The sequence below is a fragment of the Bombina bombina genome, chromosome 12, assembly GCF_027579735.1.
Source record: "Bombina bombina isolate aBomBom1 chromosome 12, aBomBom1.pri, whole genome shotgun sequence".
Lineage (NCBI taxonomy): Eukaryota > Metazoa > Chordata > Amphibia > Anura > Bombinatoridae > Bombina > Bombina bombina.
The window spans coordinates 106,585,864-106,610,357 of NC_069510.1; the positions used below are offsets into that span (position 1 = coordinate 106,585,864).

The 24,494-nt window shown below is 41.4% G+C and overlaps 1 protein-coding gene across 1 annotated transcript in view; it reads right to left on the reverse strand.

Moving 5' to 3' along the window:
• Positions 1-8,159: 8,159 nt before the first annotated feature.
• LOC128643061 (protein Wnt-7b-like) overlaps positions 8,160-24,494 on the reverse strand; it is a 111,619-nt gene continuing 95,284 nt past the window's right edge. Inside the window, exon 4 of the mRNA XM_053695995.1 lies at positions 8,160-11,756. Within this exon, the coding sequence (XP_053551970.1) occupies positions 11,277-11,756 (480 nt within the window). The 3' untranslated portion in view covers positions 8,160-11,276. The remainder of the gene's footprint in view (positions 11,757-24,494) is intronic.

Sequence of the window (24,494 nt, forward strand, 5' to 3'; positions counted from 1 at the left end):
TTGTGCAATGCCGCCCCCTGCAGATTCGCTAGCAGGGGGTGTCAATCAGCCCGATCATATAGGATTGGGCAGATTAAAGATCGCAGCCTCAGAGGCAGCAGACAAGTTATGGAGCAATAGTCTTTAGACTGCTGCTTCATAACTACTGTTTCCGGCGAGCCTGAAGGTCTGCTGACGTTACTTCAAAGTCTAAGCTTCTCAACATTCCCTTCAAGGGGCAGACCCTATTCGGGCCCGGACTGAAGGAGATCATTTCTGATATTACTGGAGGAAAAGATCACGCCCTTCCTCAGGATAGGTCCAACAAATTAAGGACCAAACAGACTAATTTTCGTGCCTTTCGAAACTTCAAGACTGGCGCAGCATCAACTTCCTCTAATACAAAACAAGAGGGAAATTTTGCCCAGTCCAAGCCGGTCTGGAGACCTAACCTGGCTTGGAACAAAGGAAGGCAGGCCAAAAAGCCTGCTGCTGCCTCTAAGACAGCATGAAAGATCAGCCCCCGATCCAGTAGGGGGCAGACTTTCTCTCTTCGCCCAGGCTTGGGCAAGAGATGTCCAGGATCCCTGGGCGTTGGGAATTGTGTCCCAGGGGTATCTTCTGGACTTCAAAGCTTCTTCCCCAAAAGGAAGATTTCACCTCTCACAATTATCTGCAAACCAGATAAAGAGAGAGGCATTCTTACATTGTGTTCAAGACCTCCTAGTTATGGGAGTGATCCACCCAGTTTCAAAGGAGGAACAGGAGCAAGGCTTCTATTCAAATCTGTTTGTGGTTCCCAAGAAAGAGGGAACCTTCAGACCAATCTTAGATCTCAAGATCCTAAATAAATTTCTCAGGGTCCCATCCTTCAAAATGGAGACTATTCGAACCATCCTACCTATGATCCAGGAGGGTCAATATATGACTACCGTGGACTTAAAGGATGCTTATCTTCACATTCCGATTCACAGAGATCATCATCGGTTTCTCAGGTTCGCCTTCCTAGACAGGCATTACCAGTTTGTAGCTCTTCCCTTTGGGTTAGCTACGGCACCAAGAATCTTTACGAAGGTTCTGGGGTCACTTCTGTCGGTCCTAAGGCCGCGGGGTATAGCAGTAGCCCCTTACCTAGATGACATTCTGATACAGGCGTCAAATTTTCAAATTGCCAAGTCCCATACGGACATTGTTCTGGCATTCCTGAGGTCTCATGGGTGGAAAGTGAATGAAGAAAAGAGTTCTCTATCCCCTCTCACAAGAGTTTCCTTCCTGGGAACTCTGATAGATTCTGTAGAAATGAAGATTTACCTGACAGAGGCCAGGTTGTCAAAACTTCTAAATTCCTGCCGTGTTCTTTATTCTACTTCTCGCCCTTCAGTGGCTCAGTGTATGGAAGTAATCGGCTTAGTGGTAGCGACAATGGACATAGTGCCGTTTGCCCGCCTACATCTCAGACCGCTGCAACTCTGCATGCTCAGTCAGTGGAATGGGGATTACACAGATTTGTCCCCTCTACTAAATCTGGATCAAGAGACCAGGGATTCTTTTGTCTGGTGGCTATCTCGGGTCCATCTGTCCAAAGGTATGACCTTCCGCAGGCCAGATTGGACAATAGTAACAACAGATGCCAGCCTTCTGGGCTGGGGTGCAGTCTGGAACTCCCTGAAGGCTCAGGGATCGTGGACTCAGGAGGAGGCACTCCTTCCGATAAACATTCTGGAACTAAGAGCAATATTCAATGCTCTTCAGGCTTGGCCTCAGCTAGCTGCGGTCAGGTTCATCAGATTTCAGTCAGACAACATCACGACTGTAGCTTACATCAACCATCAAGGGGGAACAAGGAGTTCCCTAGCAATGTTGGAGGTTTCAAAGATAATTCTATGGGCAGAGATTCACTCTTGCCATCTATCAGCTATCCATATCACAGGAGAAGAGAACTGGGAGGCAGATTTTCTAAGTCGACAGACTTTTCATCCGGGGGAGTGGGAGCTCCATCCGGAGGTATTTGCACAGTTGATTCAACTTTGGGGCAAACCAGAACTGGATCTCATGGCGTCTCGTCAAAACGCCAGGCTTCCTTGTTACGGATCCAGGTCCAGGGATCCCAAGGCAGCACTGATAGATGCTCTAGCAGTGCCTTGGTCCTTCAACCTGGCTTATGTGTTTCCACTGTTTCCTCTGCTCCCTCGTTTGATTGCCAAGATCAAACAGGAGAGCGCTTCAGTGATTTTGATAGCACCTGCGTGGCCTCGCAGGACTTGGTATGCAGATCTGGTGGACATGTCATCCTTTCCACCATGGACTCTGCCGCTGAAACAGGACCTTCTACGTCAGGGTCCTTTCAACCATCCAAATCTAATTTCTCTGCGTCAGACTGCTTGGAGATTGAACGCTTGATTTTATCAAAGCGTGGTTTCTCCGAGTCGGTCATTGATACCTTAATACAGGTGCGAAAACCTGTCACCAGGAAAATCTATCATAAGATATGGTGTAAATATCTTCATTGGTGTGAATCCAAGGGTTACTCATGGAGTAAAGTCAGGATTCCTAGGATATTATCTTTTCTCCAAGAAGGATTGGAGAAGGGTTTATCAGCTAGTTCCTTAAAGGGACAGATTTCTGCTCTGTCTATTCTTTTGCACAAACATCTGGCTGAAGTTCCAGATGTTCAGGTGTTTTGGCAGGCTCTGGTTAGAATCAAGCCTGTGTTTAAACCTGTTGCTCCGCCATGGAGTTTAAATTTAGTTCTTAAAGTTCTTCAAGGGGTTCCGTTTGAACCTTTGCATTCCATAGATATTAAGCTTTTATCTTGGAAAGTTCTGTTTTTAGTAGCTATCTCCTCGGCTCGAAGAGTTTCTGAGTTATCTGCTTTACAATGTGATTCCCCTTATCTCATTTTCCATGCAGATAAGGTAGTGTTACGTACCAAACCTGGTTTTCTGCCTAAGGTGGTATCTAATAAAAATATCAATCAGGAGATTATTGTTCCGTCACTGTGTCCTAATCCTTCTTCAAAGAAGGAACGTCTATTACACAATCTTGACGTGGTTTGCGCTTTAAAATTTTATTTACAAGCTACTAAAGATTTTCGTCAAACATCTACTTTTGCTTCTTCAGAGGCTATTTTTGGGAGAAAGGTCTTACAGGCAGTGGTGCCTTCCGTTTAAGAGCCTGCCTTGTCCCTCCCTTCATCCGTGTCCTATAGCTTTGGTATTGGTATCCCACAAGTAATAGATGATCCGTGGACTGGATACACCTTACAAGAGAAAACTAAATTTATGCTTACCTGATAAATTTATTTCTCTTGTGGTGTATCCAGTCCACGGCCCGCCCTGTCATTTTAAGGCAGGTGTTTTTTATTTTTAAACTACAGTCACCACTGCACCCTATAGTTTCTCCTTTCTCTTGCTTGTCTTCGGTCGAATGACTGGGGGTGGGCAGTTAGAGGAGGAGCTATATAGACAGCTCTGCTGTGGGTGATCCTCTTGCAGCTTTCTGTTGGAAAGGAGAATATCCCACAAGTAATGGATGATCCGTGGACTGGATACACCACAAGAGAAATACATTTATCAGGTAAGCATAAATTTTGTTTTTTTCTTTCATGATTCAGATAGAGCATGCAATTTTAAGCATCTTTTTAATTTACTCCTATTAAAAAAAGCAAAAATGAAAGCTTTGGAGCCAGTCTATTTTTGGTTTAGCACCCTGGATAGTGCTTGCTGATTGGTGGCTACATTTAGCCATCCAATGAGCAAGCGCAACCAAGGTTCTGAACCAAAAATGGGCCAGCTTCAATGCTTTTATTTCTGCTTTTTCAAATAATGATACTAAGAGAACAGAGAAAAAATTATAATTGGAGTAAATTAGAAAGTTGCTTAAATTGCATACTGTATCCAAATCATGAAAGAAAAAAATTGGGTTTAGTATCCCTTTAAAGTACTACTGGTCCCGAGTGGAAACCAGCGGTCACTGAATCAGCAGCGGTGGTTGCATAGCTGGTTAGTGCGATTACCACTGCTCATTAGCCCTTTAATAAAAACTGATTTTTAACCTGTCTCATTTGACTGAAGATAGTTTTTGTTATACATCAAGAGAAAGAGGTCAATTAGACCACAGAAGTAAATAAAACTTTATTAAAATTGTACACTCTCTCAGAAAAATAAGTTATCTTTGACTTCCACATCCCTTAAAGGGGCATTAAACACTTTGAGATATTAATATAACATCTTTAATTATATGTAGCAAAACAACTTTGCAATATACTTTCATTATTTATTTTGCTCCCTTTTCCTGTAATTTAATTCTGAATATTGTGGGCTTCCCAAATTCCTGGTAAATGTGGAAGTGCAGACACAGCTTTATTCTACACAGTCATTGGTTACACACTCTAGTAAGCCATTTATAATTGTCCCTAATTGGCCATAGCATAAAAAGAAACCCAAGTTACAATATGGTGGCGCTCACTTTTTTATGGACATTGATAAGGTTCCCTTATTTTTTTTTCAATATTTAAACAATTAATATAACTTAAAAAAAATGTCTATATTAATCTCAGGCTAATCTTTGCTCTAAACACATCATTCTATCAATGATTTATTTAGTCTTTAATGTCCCTTTAAGAGAAGTCCACATTAAAAATAATAAAAAAATATTTTTTTTAGGTACGTAGTTTTCAATATATGACAAACTGAAAAAAGAATGAACGTTTTCATCATTTTGCAGACTATTTAAACATCAGCACACACTTTACATGTTGAGCAATATGTTTACTCTTTACGCAGAATATCAGAACTAGGCATGTTGGTCGCTCCAAGGTATCCAATATTGTATTTACTATCTGTGCTAAGCTCTCGTTTTGCCTGGTTTGTTTGTTTAACGTGAAGTAAATCCGCTTGCTCCCACGTGCTTGGCTGGATGGAAGTAAAACTGTGAATGTACACACAAAACCTGGGCTTCTGCCAAGTAGTGGACCTGCGTGTGCCGTGTAGGAAATCAGTGAAAAGTAACCATGTCAGTTGATACATGAGTGATGGAGTTCCAACTCTTCTCTCTGTGTCTGTGCTCTCTCCCTCGGGGTGCGCAGAGAGGCAGACGCTTGACTTGGCTCTGGAGCGTGCAGTCTGCCCAGACTTGTCATGTGTGTGTGTGTAGGACAGCCAGCTCTCTGCTTATCCCCACATCTCCCTACTGAGGAGGGAAAGCAGGTGCTGACATCATCTCCCAGGTGCGTACAGCTCTCCCTGCGGCACTGACACTCAGCGGGCGTCACCCTGGCTCGCCCCCTCACCAGAACTAAGAGCTCCAAGGGCCAATAAGTCACTGAGTTTAAATGCCCTTTGGAATTTTAACTAATTGACTGTTGGATTCCTGTAGCTAATGTAATGCCCCTGCAAGAAAATGTACTGTAAAGGAGAATTCTAGTAAACATAAATAAATACATGAATATGCTTTTATTTTTTGTTATAGAAGCTTATCATTTTATTTCAGCGAATCATCTTCTGCCATTGTGTATTTCATTTCTGCAAAATCAAAGTCACACACTTAATTGATAATGTGGCTGTCATGAAAAAGAGGTCCTGTTTATGCACTTTTCAGTCAATCACTTACTGTACCCTCATATGGAGTGGCTACATTTGAATTATTTACGGTAAACTGATACATTTAGTTATCTTTCTGGCTCAGAAGTGCATTAACTAACAGTATTTTTAAATTTGATGTGAGGTTAAAGGGACAGTCTACTCCACAATTGTTATTGTTTAAAAAGATAGATAATCCCTTTATTACCCATTCACCAGTTTTGCATAACTAACAGTTATATTAATATACTTTTTACCTCTGTGATTACCTTGTATCCTAGCCTCTGCAGACTGCCCTCTTATTTCAGTTCTTTTGACAGGCTTGCATTTTAGCCAATCAATGCTGACTCCTAGGCAACTCCACGTCCATGAGCACAATGTTATCTATATGGCACACATGAACTAACGCCCGCTAGCTGTGCACATATGTCAAAATGCATTCAGATAAGAGGCGGCCTTCAAATTAGCATATGAGCCTACCTAGGTTTAGCTTTGACTAAGAATACCAAGAGAACAAAGCAAATTTAATGATAAAAGTAAATTATAAAATTGCATGTCTTATCTGAATCATGAACGTTTAATTCTGACGAGACTGTCACTTTAAAAGGGTGTGCAGAGACAGATCAAAGCTTGGGACCCTCTCAGATGAGAACTCTCAACAGCACATTACATAAACAACCACAAATATATATAAAAACAACATACATACACACACACACACATATATATATATATATATATATATATATATATATACATACATACACACACAACACACACTCTTGTGATGATTCTGATAGACCATTTAAAGTGAAGGTCCATTTTGATGAATTAGTGCCCAGTTTTTAATAAACCTATTAAAAACAAGGGCACTTTAATTAATCAAAATTGACATTTCACTGTTTTCTTCAAAAACTTACCTTTTAATCCTGGCAGCCGCTCCAGCACTTCCTCCGCCCGTCGGAAGCCTCTGCAGACGTCAGAAATGACAAATCAGGCTTCCTCCAATCACAGCTTCCCCCCGGGGGAATCTTGGCCTGATGCAATGCTGTGATTGGAGAAAGCCGGATTCGTCATTTTAGACCAGCAAAGACGGCTTGCGACGGGCGGAGGAAGTGCGGGAGCGGCTGCCAGGATTAAAAGGTAAGTTTTTGAAGATAACAGTGAAATGTCAATTTTGATGAATTTTAGTGCCCTTGTTTTTATTAGGTTTATTAAAACCCGGACACTAGTTCATCAAAATCGACCTTCACTTTAAGCATGCTGCTACCATAGAACAGCCAACATCATTAGCTGATTAAAAGTTCTCATCTGAAATATAAACAAGGGTTATACTGTGCTACTGTTTAAGGTATGTTCTGCCAATCTAATGTAAGTGTCAACACCATATATAATGCTGGCATTTTAAAATGTACATTGGCAGTTAACTGTAATTAATCTTCAGATCTGAGGCTTAAACAACAGGAAAGGGACATGGGGACATAACTATTGTATCCATTTAGAAACCTATATGTTAAAAGCTATTACAATGTTTATTTGCATGAAAACTGAGTGAGCTGATGGCCATAAAACGTACTTGTTTCCCTGCAGTATAAGCATTCCTCTACCCTAGCTTGGCTGCTCCCTCACCTCTGAATGTAATCAATATGCTAGTCCTTGGTTGTTATCTTCACAAAGTAAAAATATTTTGTAAAAATAAAATATTGAAGAGCTGCATCCAATCTGCAATGGGAAATAATGTTTTCTAAACTTTAGATCACTACTTTTCATTTATTTCAGTAACAGGATATTTTAATTTCGCCCACAGATGTTAGACTGAAACTTTAAAGGGATTGAAGATAATAAATACATGCTAAACATAGGGAATCTATTGAAAGTTAAAGGGACATGAAACCCACATTTTTTTCGTTCAGGATTTAGAAAGAGCCTGCAATTTTAAACAACTTTCTGGTTGACTTCTATTATCTAATTTGCTTCATTCTCTTGATATCCTTTGCTGAAAAACATATCTAGATAGGCTTAGTAGTTGCTAATTGGTGGCTGCACATAGATGCCTCATGTGATTGGCTCATCCATGTGCATTGATATTACTTCAACAAAGGCTATGTAATGAATGAAGCAAATTAGATAATAGAAGTAAATTGGAATGTTGTTTAAAATGGCATTCTCTATCTGAATCATGAAAGAAATATTTTGGGTTTAATGTCCCTTTAAGATTAGCCTCACAATAATGTGTAGATGTATTTGTTTTTTACAATTATATTAGTTTAATTATTGAAAATATAAGTGTAAAGGTTTAGTTTCTATCAAGTACATTAGTTTTTTTTTATAAAGTAATGGGTTTGAACTAGTTTTCTATTTATTATTATCTATTATCTCTTGTTTGTGCAAACAAGGCTGTGCGAAAACCCTTTTAGAAAATCCTATGTTCCACAAAGCTTTGTTCAGACATTCTCTTTTATTGTTTTTTTTTATAGCTTTACCTAATTTTCCTCAGCGGAAAGGATAGATAAAAGGAAATTTATGCTAAAACCTGGCGGTGCCCATTATTTTATAGAAACTCAGTGTAATTTAGAAAACCAACAATTTTCAGAGTTAAAGTTCTTTTTAACTACACATAAACATTTATTAAACATTTATTAACATTTATTAAAATCTCTTTAATAATATCGTGCAAGAACTGTTATCAAACTTAGAAACTGATGCCAACCTTGCACTTTTTTCATCAGATAACAATTTTTGTATCTTTGCCAGTATTGTGAGTGCTTTTTTCCAGTGAGCAAAACCCAAAACATGCTTCTGCTATTAATACCCCTCAAGCATGGAACTGATAGCAGGAAAACATTATATATAAAATACAAATGTGTGCAATTGATGACAAACAAATGGTAATTTGGGGGGTTTAGAGATTACAGCACAGGTTGAAGGGCCGGTACGTTGATTGATCCTTTTAATATGCAGATAATTATCAAACAATACGTTCAAATCAACCCTTGAAATTGACATGAAACCCACAATTTTTCTTTCATGATTCAGAGCATACAATTTAAAGGAACAGTCAATAGCAGAATTTTTGTTGTTTTAAAAGATAGATAATCCCTTAATTACCCATTCCCCAGTTTTGCATAACCAACACAGTTATAATAATAATACACGTTTTACCTCTGTGATTACCTTGTATCTAAGCCTCTGCAGACTGCCCCCTTATTTCAGTTCTTTTGACAGACTTGCATTTTAGCCAATCAGTGCTCACTCCACAGTAAATTCACGTGCATGAGCTCAATGTTATCTATATGAAACACATGAACTAATGCCCTCTAGTGGAGAAAAACTGTCAAAATACATTTGGATTAAAGGCGGCCTTCGTGATCTAAGAAATTAGCATATGAACCACCTAGGTTTAGCTTTCAACTAAGAATATCAAGAGAACAAAGCAAAATTGGTCATAAAAGTAAATTGGAAAGTTGTTTAAAATGACATGCCCTATTTGTTTCTGAAGGCTCGCGTGGAATAAGCAGAATCCACTGATTGATAAATCGGCCCCTATGTGTCAATGATTTTATACATACGGTGCTCAAGACACGTGCACACTCCTGACCATACCTCAATATTCACTAATGGATAGGAGACCATAAGAAATTTGGTCATAGAAGAAACTGTAATGTTTTATAAAATGTCACACTCTATCTAAATCCATTAAAGAGCCAGTTAACACCTTTTTATATCAAATGTTTTTGTTAAGTGTAATGAAACAACTTTGCAATATACTGTCATTATTTATTTTGTTCCCTTTTCATGTACATTGGCTTTAAAAACTGAGGATTTTCTTATTCTCAGAACTTGAAATGTACCCCGCTAACTTATCAAGCCTAACCCTGCTACATATATGTCCCTAACTGATTTTAACTGATAATAACTGTAAAACAATACATTTTATACTAATGTTATGACTACCCTTGTTGTCTGCAGACTCAAGCCCAAATTGGCTCACCCAAATAAGGAAAATGGTAGGTGGAGTTTAGTTACTGTAACACAATTGCAGTATAAAGGATGTTAATTTGTTTAAAAAACATTTAGACTTAGCTGATATGTTGTTCTACAACAGAAATGTAATTACAAGGTGTTTACTGTCCCTTTAATTTTGACTTGTATATCCCTTTACAACATGTTCCAGTATAAACATCTCCATAAAAAAACATATTATCATTTATTTATATAACACAGTTTACCTATTTACACATCCATGAATTAGAAATTGCATCTGTAAGTAAATACAAAACTGTCTTATAAACTGTTTTCATGTGACTTTGGAATGAAAATATTTCACTGCATCTAATCACATATGAATAACAAAAACTCTTAATATCTTATGCGTTGTTTATTTATTTTTTTACGTATTTTAGTACTTACAAACACCATACTGTGTTATTCCAAGAGTTAGGTTACACTCTTATGTTATGGGGGCTGATGAGATATAAACACAGCACAGGTTTTGCACGCTGCTACGTGACACTACGCCTGTCAAGGAGGCGCAGCAACCTGTTTGTATCTATGTGACCCAATATTGTATTACTTAATCACTTTTTGTCATTTTTTAGCCCAACATATTGGCCCCTATTTAAGAAAGTCTAGCGGACCTGATCCGACAGTGCGGATCAGGTCCGCCAGACCTCGCTGAATACAGCGAGCAATACGCTTGCCGTATTCAGCATTGCACCAGCAGCTCACAAGAGCTGCTTGTGCAACGCCGCCCCCTGCAGACTTGCGGCCAATAGGCCGCCAGCAGGGGGTGTCAATCAACCCGATCGTACTCGATCGGGTTGATTTCCGGCGATGTCTATCCGCCTGCTCAGAGCAGACAAACAGGTTATGGAGCAGCGGTCTTTGTGACCGCTGCTTCATAACGGCTGTTTCTGGCGAGCCCGCAGGCTCGCCAGAAACACGGGGCATCAAGCTCCATTCAGAGCTTGATAGATAGGCCCCATTGCCTCTTGATGAACCATGGCTAATGTAGGGTTACAGCTAGATCATCAGTGTGTATTTTTCTGTAATTCCAGCCACCTTCTGTCAGTCCATTACAGAAATGTTTCATGATTTCACATATACAGCTTCATTTCATTTTCAGATTTGGTTTACAGAAATGGGGGCCGATTGATCAAGCTCCAGAAGTTATGAAGCAACGGTCTAAAGAGCTCTGCTCCATAACTTGTCCGCCTCGGCAGGGGGTGGCATTGCACCAGTAGTTTATAAGAACTGCTGGTGCATTGATAAATGCAGACAGCGTATGCAGCGGACATGATACGCTACATTGTATCATGTCTGCTCGCACTATGATAAATCTACCCCATGGTCTTTATTGGTTATCCCCACTATGGATTCTTCAGTGTTTCTGCACCTGTGTTTTTAGTGCAATGCAAAATATTCTTTGCTCCACACTTCACTGGAAGGTTCTTGTGTTTAGCGACTACCCCCTCACTCTCCACTCTTCACAGTGTGGTGCTCTGTATCTCAATGCAACTCAACATCCTTTGAGTCTGCCCTCTGGATTCTTTGCAGCTCTTTGCCTGTCTTCTCTGCTAGCAATTCAGTAGCTCCTCCATTTGCTATTTCACAGTAATATCAGAAGCAATAACGAAGACCTCCCGGCAGGAGTGCCCCCCACATACACTGGTAAGGACCCCTTCACTCCATCTTTATTATTCCTTAGCCATCACTGATTCAGTTGCAAGTGTAGGCCTGCGTCCTTTCGCTGCATGAGCTACAAGTCACGTGGCAGCACCAATGAAACTTACAGTGGCACTGCCATGTGTGGATATACTGAAAAGTCTTGTATCCCCGACCACAACACAGGATCTCGCAGCTGTCTGACAAAGTGGATGTGCGGTTACACAGCCGGCCCTGGGTGCCCATGCTGCCTGTAGTATTGTCCCTCTCGCAGAAATTAGGGGAATGATCAACATATACCAAGTCCTTCTCTCCTGGCTTACTGTAACCTTGTGGGTTCTTGAGTTTGAGAAAAGCCGGCAGCATCTGCCTTCTTCCCTTCATAGCTTCCACCATCACGGCCTGCTCATATCTGTCTTTTAGCGCATAGCCCACCTCTCGGAAGTTGGGTAGTGTCTCCCAGCAGGTTTTCAGGGTACAGGAACCTGACACGCCATGACATTTGCATTCCAGACGAACGTTCTTTTCTAAGATCTGAGAGAAACAAAACATAGAATGTATAAAGTAAATGGTTAAAATTAAATCAACGTTATACTTTGCCCTAAATGCTCCCCATTACCTAGTGGTGGTTTTTGTTTTCCAAGAGTTTCCATTAATGGTGTTAATCATTTTCAGCTGGTCATTATTTGTTACAATAGGTATCAATAAAAATAATAATCTGCCAAACTACAGCAGCAGACCAAGGTTTTGGATGCCCACTCATATTTAAGAAAAGTAAAAAATGTTTTACACATGGTTTCTTAATGTCTCATGCAGTTATAAATGAACAATGTTACTCTGCCTTAATTAAAAAGGGACCTTTAATGTATCCACATGGCCCAAAGTAGAAAATACAACAAAGTTTCAGACCTAAACTAGGTCCTTAGTCATGACTAAGGACCTAGTTTAGGTCTGAAACATTGTTGTATTTTCTACTTTGGACCATGCAGATATAATAAAGGTCCCTTTTTAATGAAGACAAGGCTGGAGTAACTTTGTTCATTGATGACTCCACAAGGTGACGGCTGACCTTGTACTCCGTGCCTACGTACAAAACAAGTGGTGCTGTTCCTTAAATTTTGAATCATGCAGTTATAAAACAGAATGAGTATGTAAACTGGGTGAAAAACTGATGAAACAGAAACAGTCAAATGGTTTAACCCTTTGGTCTCAAAATGAACACCAATCAATGGAAACTTGGCCAAAGCTATTGACCCCAGTATGAGCTAAAAAATAGGCTTCATTTCCACTGCTGTTGTAAACTGTGTAAACTAATGGTAGCATAAAACATATCCATAGACATTAATGGAAATACTTGTTACTACCAGTTTTCAAGGTTTACAAGAGTAATGGAATTAGGCTTATTAGTTATCTAACATTAGTAATGCATAAATGACATTCTCTAACCAGTTTGAGTATATAATTCTTACATTAAAATGTCCATTTAAACACATGAAAACAAACAATACTATCAGAAACATGCATATCACAGGCTTTAAAAGGGATTTTCACAGACATTTATGGAAGCAAATTATTTGCCACCAAAGGAACGTTAAAGACATATGATCCCAAAATGTTCCTTTATGATTCAGATAAAGCATGCAATTTTAAATAACTTTCTAATTGAAAATGAAAAATTAATTGCAAAGGATTCTAAATCTAACCCTAAAAGGTTCTTTAAGTACATAAATAGCAAAAAATCTAAGAAGGACAATATAGGTATATTAAAATGCGTGGAGGGTAGCATGGTTAAAAGTGACAGGGAGAAGTCTGAGGTACTAAACCAGTTTTTTTCTTTAGTATACACAAGAGAGGAACCAATGGACGATACTTTGGAACAAACTAGAACATGTCAGCCCATACCATTAACTGAGTTATGTATAGAGGATATCAGGAAAAAACTGGATAATATTAAGGTAAATAAAACTCCAGGCCCAGATGGAATAAACCCAAGGGTGTTAAGGGAACGTATCACTGTTATAGACAAACATCTACTCTTAATTTTTCAAGACTCATTATCATCAGGCATGGTACCCCAGGTGTGGCGTAAAGCTGATGTGGTGCCACTCTTCAAAAAGGGAAGCAGGGATGATCCAGGAAACTATAGACCAGTTAGTCTGACATCAATAGTGGGGAAGATATTTGAAGGGATTATAAGGGATTATATTGATGAGCACATTTGTGTAAACAAGATTATGAGTTCAAATCAGCATGGTTTTATGAGAAATAGATCATGTCAAACTAATCTAATTAGATTCTATGAGGAAGTAAGTAAAAATATAGATAAAAGGGATCAGTTGATGTTGTAATATACTAAGATTTTGCAAAGGCATTTGATACAGTGCCATGTGAGAGATTAATGCACAAAATGAAGGGACTGGGAATAGCTGAAAATGTTAGCTCCTGGATAAATAACTGGATAAAAGATAGGGAGCAGCGAGTAGTAGTGAATGGATCATACTCAGATTGGACAAAGGTAATCCGTGGAGTCCCCCAGGGATCAGTACTGGGCCCTGTTCTTTTTAATATTTTTATAAATGACTTGGAGCAAGGATTAAATAGTGACATTTCTATTTTTGAAGATGATACTAAGTTAAGTAAGGTCATTAGGTCAGAGCAGGATGAACTTTCATTACAAAGGAATCTGCAAAAATTAGAAGTATGGGCAGGTAAATGGAAAATTAGATTTAATAATTGAAAATGCAAGGTTCTACATTTTGGAAGTAAAAATAAGAAGGCAATGTATTATTTAAATGGGACAAGACTTAGCCAATCAGAGGAGGAAAGGGATTTGGGAGTAGTAATAGATAACAAGCTAAAGATGGGTGCACAATGCAGGGCAGCGGCTACAAAGGCTAATAAGATACTAGCATGTATTAAAAGAGACATTGATTCAAGGGAGAAAGCATAATTCTGTCACTATATAAATCCCTGGTAAGACCTCACCTTGAGTATGGAGTGCAGTTCTGGGGACCGATCGCAAAAAAAGATATTGCAAAACTAGAAAGAGTTCAGAGAAGGGCCACAAAGCTAATAAGGGGAATGGAGAATTTAAGATATGAGGAGAGGCTAGCTAAACTGGGTCTGTTTTCTTTAGAAAAAAGGCGCTTGAGAGGTAACATGATTACTTTATATAAATATATTCAAGGCCCATATACAGTGATGGCAGAAGCTCTGTTTATTCCAAGAAAATTGTTTGTGACAAGAGCTCACAATTTAAGGTTGGAGGAAACGTTTTTTCACTATAAGAGCAATAAAATTGTGGAACTCACTACGAAAGGAGGTAGTGAATGCCAATACCCTAGATACATTTAAAAATTGTTTGTATACATTTCTGTACAAAATTCATGGATATGATTGCTAGTATTAAATAGGTCACCTTTTAGTGGGATTATTTAAGTTTAACCTGAGCTTTTTGTAAGTATTTAAGATTTGTATAGGTTGAACTCGATCGACTTCGGTCTTTTTTCAACCTCATCTACTATGTTACTTTTATTATCAATTTTTCTTTGTTCTCTTGGAATAATTTGTTGATAAGCAGGGACGTTTACTTAGAAGACGGCCCATAGAATACTGTGGTTGTATTGCCACCATGTAAGGTGTAGGGTGTGTTATTGTATGCAGCAAATTAATGAAATACGTTTTTGGTAATTAGGGATTCTCTGATAAATTGTTAAAGGGATACTAAAGCCATTTTTTTTTTCTTTTATGATTCAGATAGAGCATGCAATTTTAAGCAACTTTGTAATTTACTCCTATTATCAATTTTTCTTCACTCTCTTGCTATTTTTACTTGAAAAAGCGGGAATGTAAGCTCAGCGGCTGGTCCATTTTTGGATCAGCACCCTGTGTAGCACCTGCTGATTGGTGACTGCATTTAGCTAGAAATGAGCAAGCGCTACCCAGGTGCTGAACCAAAAATGGGCCGTCTCCTAAGCTTACATTCCTGCTTTTCAAATAAAGATACAAAAAGAACAAATAAAAATTGATGATAGGAGTAAATAAGAAAGTTGCTTAAAATGGCATGTTCTATCTGAATTATTAAAGGAAAAATGTGGGTTTAGTATACCTTTAAGGTTCTAAAAACCTTATAAAAAAAGCCATGCAAGGGTCTTCACACAGGACTTCTGATGGGCTGGAATAAGGAAGAATAATGTTCAGGGGGCTAGAATGAAAAGTATGTAACATATACCATACTTGTTGTAACGGTACCAACCGGATACCAAGGGTTAACACCAGGGAACAATGTCCTACATAGGGAATCAGCAGTTCACAACCCAGCCAGTTGTCAGGTTTAAACAGAATGAATTTTATTAAGGCTCATATGCCCAGTATTTATGCAGGTCTGACCCCCCCCAGAAGGGGGGTTGAAAGAATGTTGTACATTGAATGGAGGGAACACGCCCTTTTACATGATACAATAGAATACCTTGCTCAAGCTGATAACAATTTAAACACAGACACACACTTGGCTTTCCTTATCATCTAGGGTCTGCTCTCTGAGGTTGATTAAACAATGGACTGTGTATCAATAACATTAATGACAGTGCACAATAGCTGAGGCTAAAGCTGAACACAGTTAACTCTTTCAGTGCTGACAGAAGGGTCTGTCACATCTACATAGCACAATATACAGCCTATAGACAACCTTTCTTATGTTATAGTCCAGAAGTGGCTAGGTTTGCCACAATGCTCCCCCAGAACCAAGCCGGCATACACAGTCTGATCCCAACGGATCGGCTTGGGGATGTCCGGGGCAACAACTTTCGGCTCAAGTAAGCTACGGGGTGTTCTCCGCCATCTGCTCCAACTTGGCTCAGTACTGCCCCCACCCCAAACATGGAAGCGTCTCTTCCCGGAGGGACTGGGATTGGGTAGTCACAGGGTTAACATCAGCGGGATCCATGGGAGCATAGGCAGAAACAAGGGGGGCCAAGTCATTTCCAAGGAGAACATCAGCAGGTAAGTCCTTCTTGACCCCCACATTCACAAGTCTAGCGCCCACTCCCCAATCCAAATGTACCCTGGCAACAGGTAGGCGGAACACAGTGCCCCCTGCTACCCTCACAGCCACAGTGTCTCCAGTGTGCTGTTTCTCAGGCACCAAGTTCTCTTGAAGCAAGGTCATGGTAGCACCAGTATCCCGTAGACAACTGACCTCCTTCCCATTCACTTTAACCCGTTGCCGGTTATTCCGGTGGGCAGCTTGCACGGGGTCTGCTTCATGTAGGCTGCCCCAGCATTCTGGCGCCTCTACGTAGCGGGCCACAGGCTGAGGATTATGTGGGATTCCGCCAGCGGGTCTTCTCCAGGACTGTGCTTGATTCGCTGCGTTTAGGGGACACTCTGGTCTTTTGTGCCCTAGTTGCTTACATCCAAAGCACCGAATAGGTTGTGAGTAGCCCCGCGAATTGAACCGGGCTCTCTGAGGGTAGTTCGTGGCCGGAGGCCGTGTGGTATAGCGGTGCGCCGGGGGTTGGTAACTGGCAGCTGCTGGGGTGACTGGGGGTCTGTACTCCACTCTAGCAGTGGGCAATCGGTATACTGCTCCCCCTGCCCCTCGTACTGCCACGGATCCGCCAGTGGGTGCTGTATCCGGCACCAAATGGGGAGCTATCAGGGTTAAAGTAGCTCCCGAATCCCGAAGTCCCTGGACCGACATCACCTCATGCAGAATTCCCAGGGGTTCCTCGGCTTGGGTGCTCAACACCTCATGAGCGGCTGGCTCCGTTTGGTAATGGTGAGCAGCCGCCCTTGGGGCCAGGTTCTGTCTGACCTGGTTCCAAGCTTGTCTGCTCCGATTTTGGGTGCACTCACGTGCCATATGTCCCCACTGCTTGCAGGTGTGGCATTGTATATTAGCCCGTCCGTTGTTAGGCTGTAGTCCATGGTGCCTCCTGGCATCAAAATGCTGGTCTGCTAATCTGGCTGCTTCGGTTAAGGTGAGGGGTTTTCGATCTCTCACCCATTCTTGGGCTTCTGGGGACAAGCCGTTAAAGAATTGCTCCAACAGCATCAGTTGTCGCAATTCTTCCATGGTGGTAGCTTGGCTGGCCTGTATCCACCCCTGAGATGCTTGATCCAGCTTGTGGGCCCACTCTGCATGGGAATCTCTTTCTGGCTTGCGCAGGCCTCTAAACTTGCGCCGGTATGCCTCTGAGGTAATGGCATATCTTTCCAAGATCGCTCTCTTCACTTTAGCGTAATCCTTGCTGTCCTCCCTGGGTACAGCGCGATACGCTTCCGCTGCCCTACCGGCTAGCTTGCCTGCTAGCACCGGCACCCATACGGACTGCTCCAAATCATGTAACTCGCACAGTCTCTCAAAATCCTGTAAATACCCATCAATCTCATCCTTCTCCTCACAAAACATTTTAAATGCATGGTATGGGATTTTGGGTCTTACTGGGTTGCTGAGTGCGTCCAAAATGGATTCTGCTCGGGAGGATGCATTCCGCGGACTGTGTGCCATCACGTACTCCTGCACATCTGCCATTACCACGGATAGCATATCCCGTGGTACAGGTTGGGGTAAAAATTCCAGTCTGGTCCTCATTTCCCTCTGGTATAGGGTCTCCTCCATGGCTGCTGGAGGCGTAGCGCTGCGAGCTCTGTCTCCCTCCATCAGCTCAGCAATTAATATAGCCTTGGGTTTGCTGCTGCCTATCTTTCCCCTGGCTTCTAGCAGTTCCTTTTACGTTTGTCTCTTTAGCTTAGAATAATCCATCTCCATTCACTTCGGTCCCTGGTACTCCTTCCATCTTAGTCAGTATTGTAGTAATCCCCCTCTTCCTGAGGTTACTGGCTTGTGTAGTTGCTCTTCTGGGCGATAAGGTTCATTCCGTCGCTTGCCACCAATTGTAACGGTACCAACCGGATACCAAGGGTTAACACCAGGGAACAATGTCCTACATAGGGAATCGGCAGTTCACAACCCAGCCAGTTGTCAGGTTTAAACAGAATGAATTTTATTAAGGCTCATATGCCCAGTATTTATGCAGGTCTGACCCCCCCCAGAAGGGGGGTTGAAAGAATGTTGTACATTGAATGGAGGGAACACGCCCTTTTACATGATACAATAGAATACCTTGCTCAAGCTGATAACAATTTAAACACAGACACACACTTGGCTTTCCTTATCATCTAGGGTCTGCTCTCTGAGGTTGATTAAACAATGGACTGTGTATCAATAACATTAATGACAGTGCACAATAGCTGAGGCTAAAGCTGAACACAGTTAACTCTTTCAGTGCTGACAGAAGGGTCTGTCACATCTACATAGCACAATATACAGCCTATAGACAACCTTTCTTATGTTATAGTCCAGAAGTGGCTAGGTTTGCCACACTTGTCATTTCTCTCTCTGCAAGATATTCATTTGTCACTACTTCAGAGGCACCCAAGCTTTTTTATACAGAGAAACAGTCACTAAGGTACCGCATTACGCTATATTAACACTTCAGCAAAATATCTCAAAAACATATCCACACTAAATGAGATGATAATCACATTTCTTAGTTAACATTACTTACAATATAAATAATATTATTAACAAATGTAACTGTATATAATATACACAAGTTAAATTTACAAGATTTGCCACAAATACACATTTATTATTATACATCCTAATGTAGGACAAACAAAAAACCTTGGCAGGATGGATATGACTTGCTGGCTGTAGTCTGGGTAGCCATTTATATTCCATCCTCTCATAGCCAAGCAAGTTCTTATTGGAGGTGCTCCGACTTGGCACTGTGCTCCTTCTCCTTGCTTATGGATCATAAAATGTTTTGTGATGCACACTAAGGACTCTATTTAACAAAGTCTGGCAGAACTGATCCGACAGTGCAGATCAGGTCCGCCAGACCTCCCTGAATGCTGAGAGCAATACGCTCTCCGTATTCAGCATTGCACCAGCAGCTCGCAAGAGCTGCTGGTGCAACGCCGCCCCCTGCAGACTCGCGGCCAATGGGCCGCCAGCAGGGAGGTGTCAATCAACCCGATCGTACTCGATTGGGTTGATTTCCGGCGATGTCTGTCCGAATGCTCAGAGCAGGTGGACAGGTTATGGATCAGCGGTCTTTGTGACTGATGCATCATAACTGCTGTTTCTGGCGAGTCTGAAGACTCGCCAGAAACACGGGCCGTCAAGCTCCTTTCGGAGCTTGATAGATAGGCCCCTAATATTTTACATTTTAGCAGAGTAAAATTGCTATTATCTTAATTTATGCTCAACAATAAGTAAAATCTAAATGTTACCTTTTCAGGGTATCTACATTGATATATAGAAAGTTGAACATTCATATGCATGTTATTGTCTTCATGAGCTTATTTTTGCACATGCTAGCGAGGTAATAACCCACCTTCTAAACTTCAGTGGTACAATTGCTTATTTAGAGGGCATATGGTATAAAGAGCATCACCATATTAATTACATTAGCCTTTGACATTACAAGGAGTCACACTATTTACCACAAGCTTTAACACTTGGGAACAGATTATCCTTTTATAGATGACAACGTTTAGGTCACACAGAGAGTAAGACAGAGGAAGAAAGAGAAAGGGAACAGAGTATTTCTAAATAGACATTCCTATATAAATCTGTATATATCTATACCTATAGATAATCATGTATAATATATACTGTACCAAACAACCATCAGATATATGTAGATATATTTATTTATGAATAAATAGAACATATTCTGTTATGTGCAGAACATTGGAATATGAAATATTAATCTTTTCATGTCGGGTGAACACCAGAGTGGTGTGAGTTTTTCTCTTGTAAGAAGTATCGAGTCCACGGATTCATCCATACTTGTGGGATATTCTCCTTCCCTACAGGAAGTGGCAAAGAGAGCACCCACAGCAGAACTGTCTATATAGCTCCTCCCTTAGCTCCACCCCCAGTCATTCTCTTTGCCTACTCTAAGTAGGAAGGGTAAAGTGAGTGTGGTGACAAAAATGTTAGTTTTTATTTTCTCAAGCAAAAGTTTGTTATTTTAAATGGTACCAGTGTGTACTATTTACTCTCTGGCAGAAAAGGGATGAAGATTTTTGCAAGGAGGATGATGATCTTAGCACTTTGTAACTAAGATCCACTGCTGTTCTCACAAGGCCTGAAGAGTACAGGAAAACTTCAGTTGGGGGAACAGTTTGCAGGCTAAACTGCATTGAGGTATGTTCAGTCTATTTTTTTCTAGACAGACTGTGATTATTCTTGAAAAGACTGGCAATATCCCCATGAGGGAAGGGTAAGCTGTATTTAGACACTTAGTAGGAATCCTAGCTTGCATAAAGGGCTCATTAGTTACTGGTGAAACTGATAGGAAAAAACGTTTTTGTTTTTTATTTAAAAAAATGCAAATATAACGTTTTTTGAGGGACTTTAAGGGGTCATTGTGGCTTGATTAAGGGTTATTAACCCACATGGCTAGTTTAGGAAACACTCTGTTGTGTTTCTTTTAGACCCCATAACATTGAGTGAGGTGGGAGAGGCCTATTTACGTGCCTCAGTTGCGCAGTTTCTTTTTCTCAGAGACATCCAGCTACTTCTCCAGAGGTTCCTACTGTGTTTGAGGGCTGTAAAGAAGTTTTTTCCCCACAAATCGTTTATAAAGGGCAGGTAGGCACCTCAGCAGAGCTGTGGCAAGGTGCTGAACGGTTTTTGACGTTTTGTCAATCCGATTTTTACATTAAGGGGTTAATTGTTTATTTGCATAGCTGTGCAAAGTTACTAAGGCTTTGTGATGCTACTGTAAAAATTTTGTTGAGTTTACTGCTTTTTTACACTGTTTTGCAGAGTTTGTGCAGCTTTTTTTCTCTTAAAGGCACAGTAAAGTTTTTTTTTCTAAGTGTTATTTGCTTTGATTAAAGTGTTTTCCAAGCTTGCTTGTTACATTACTAGCCTGATTAACATGTCTGATACCAAGGAAAATCCTTGTTCAATGTGTTTAGAAGCCATTGTGGAACCCCCTCTTAGAATATGTCCCACTTGCACTGATATGTCTATAAATTATAAAGAGCATATTTTAGCACTTAAAAATATTGCAATAGATGATTCTCAGACAGAAGGAAATGAGGGTTTAACATCTAGCTCTCCCCAAGTGTCACAACCAGTAACGCCCGCACAAGTGACGCCAAGTACCTCTAGTGCGTCAAATTCATTTACTTTACAAGACATGGCCACAGTTATGAATACAACCCTCACAGAGGTTTTATCCAAACTGCCTGGTTTACAAGGAAAGCGTGACAGCTCTGGGTTAAGAACAAATGCTTAGCCGTCTGACGCTTTAGTAGCCGTATCTGATATACCCTCACAATGTTCTGAAGTAGGGGTGAGGAATTTGTTATCTAAGGGAGAAATTTCTGATTCAGGAAAGACGCTCCCTCAGACAGATTCTGATATGACGGCCTTTAAATTTAAGCTTGAACACCTCCGCTTATTGCTCAGGGAGGTATTAGCGACTCTAGATGATTGTGACCCTATAGTGGTCCCAGAGAAATTGTGTAAAATGGACAAATACTTAGAGGTTCCTGTTTACACTGATGTTTTTCCAGTCCCTAAGAAGATTGTGAATATTGTTACTAAGGAGTGGGATAGACCAGGTATTCCGTGCGCTCCCCCTCCTGTTTTTAAGAAAATGTTTCCCATATCTGACACCATGCGGGACTCGTGGCAGACGGTCCCTAAGGTGGAGGGAGCTATTTCTACTCTGGCTAAGCGTACAACTATACCTATCGAAGACAGTTGTGCTTTCAAAGATCCTATGGATAAAAAATTAGAGGGTCTCCTGAAGAAAATTTTTGTTCATCAAGGTTTTCTTCTCCAACCTATTGCGTGCATTGTTCCTGTAACTACTGCAGCTGCTTTCTGGTTCGAGGCTCTAGAAGAGGCTCTTCAGATGGAGACTCCATTAGAGGATATTATGGACAGAATTAAGGCCCTTAAGTTGGCTAATTCTTTCATTACAGATGCCGCTTTCCAAATGGCTAAATTAGCGGCAAAGAATTCAGGTTTTGCCATTTTAGCACGCAGGGCGTTATGGCTTAAGTCCTGGTCTGCTGATGTGTCATCAAAATCTAAACTTTTAAACATCCCTTTCAAAGGAAAGACCCTATTCGGGCCTGAACTGAAAGAGATTATTTCAGACATCACTGGAGGGAAAGGCCATGCCCTCCCTCAGGATAGAACAAATAAAATGAGGACCAAACAAAATAATTTTCGTTCCTTTCAGAACTTCAAGGGTGGTCCCGCTTCAGCTTCCCCTGCTGCAAAGCAAGAGGGGAATTTTGCCCAATCCAAGTCAGTCTGGAGACCTAACCAGGCTTGGAACAAGGGTAAACAGGCCAAGAAGCCTGCAGCTGCCTCTAAGACAGCATGAAGGGGTAGCCCCCGATCCGGGACCGGATCTAGTAGGGGGCAGACTCTCTCTCTTCGCTCAGGCTTGGGCAAGAGATGTTGACGTTTCCTGGGCCTTAGAAATTGTGTCCCAGGGATATCTTCTGGACTTCAAAGACTCTCCCCCAAGGGGGAGATTTCTCATTTCTCAATTGTCTACAAACCAGACAAAGAGAGAGGCGTTCTTACGCTGTGTAGAAGACCTACATACCATGGGAGTAATCCACCCAGTTCCAAAAGCGGAACAAGGGCTAGGGTTTTACTCAAACCTGTTTGTGGTTCCCAAAAAAGAGGGAACTTTCAGACCAATCTTGGATCTCAAAATTCTAAACAAATTCCTCAGAGTACCATCATTCAAGATGGAGACTATTCGGACTATTCTACCGTTGATCCAGGAGGGTCAATATATGACTACCGTGGACTTAAAGGATGCGTATCTACACATCCCTATTCACAGAGATCATCATCAATTCCTCAGATTTGCCTTTCTGGACAGGCATTACCAGTTCATGGCCCTTCCCTTCGGGTTGGCCACGGCTCCCAGAATTTTCACAAAAGTGCTAGGATCCCTTTTGGCGGTGCTAAGGCCACGGGGCATAGCAGTGGCGCCTTATCTAGACAACATCTTAATTCAGGCGTCGACTTTCCAACTAGCCAAGTCTCACACGGACATCGTGTTGGCTTTTCTGAGCTCTCACGGGTGGAAGGTGAACATAAAAAAGAGTTCTCTCTTCCCTCTCACAAGAGTTTCCTTCCTAGGGACTCTGATAGACTCGGTAGAAATGAAAATATTTCTGACGGAGGTCAGAAAATCAAAACTCAAAACCACTTGCCGAGCTCTTCATTATATTCCTCGGCCATCAGTGGCTCAGTGCATGGAGGTAATCGGACTCATGGTAACGGCAATGGACATAGTTCCTTTTGCCCGCCTACACCTCAGACCACTGCAACTATGCATGCTCAAACAGTGGAATGGGGATTATGCAGATTTATCTCCTCAACTGCATCTGGACCAGGAAACCAGAGATTCTCTTCTTTGGTGGTTGTCTCAGGACCAACTGTCTCAGGGAATGTGTTTCCGCAGGCCAGAGTGGCTCATATTAACGACAGATGCCAGACTGCTAGGCTGGGGTGCAGTCTGGAACTCCCTGAAAGCACAGGGCTTATGGTCTCAGGAGGAAACTCTCCTCCCGATAAACATTCTAGAACTGAGAGCGATATTCAATGCGCTTCAGGCGTGGCCCCAGCTTGCTGCGGCCAAATTCATCAGATTTCAGTCAGACATCACGACTGTAGCTTTTATCAATCATCAAGGAGGAACACGGAGTTCTCTAGCGATGATGGAGGTAACCAAAATAATCCGATGGGCGGAGGATCACTCTTGCTATCTCTCAGCAATCCATATCCCAGGAATAGAGAACTGGGAGGTGGATTTCTTAAGTCGTCAGACTTTTCATCCGGGGGAGTGGGAGCTCCATCCGGAGGTATTTGCCTAGCTGACTCAGCTATGGGGCACACCAGAATTGGATCTGATGGCGTCCTGTCAGAATGCCAAACTTCCTCATTACGGGTCCAGGTCCCGGGATCCCCAGGCGGTACTGATAGATGCTCTAGCAGTGCCCTGGTCCTTCAATCTGGCCTATGTATTTCCACCGTTTCCTCTCCTCCCACGTCTGGTTGCCAGAATCAAGCAGGAGAGAGCTTTGGTGATTCTGATAGCACCTGCGTGGCCACGCAGGACTTGGTATGCAGACCTAGTGGATATGTCATCGGTTCCATCGTGGACTCTGCCAATGAGGCAGGACCTTCTAATCCAAGGTCCATTC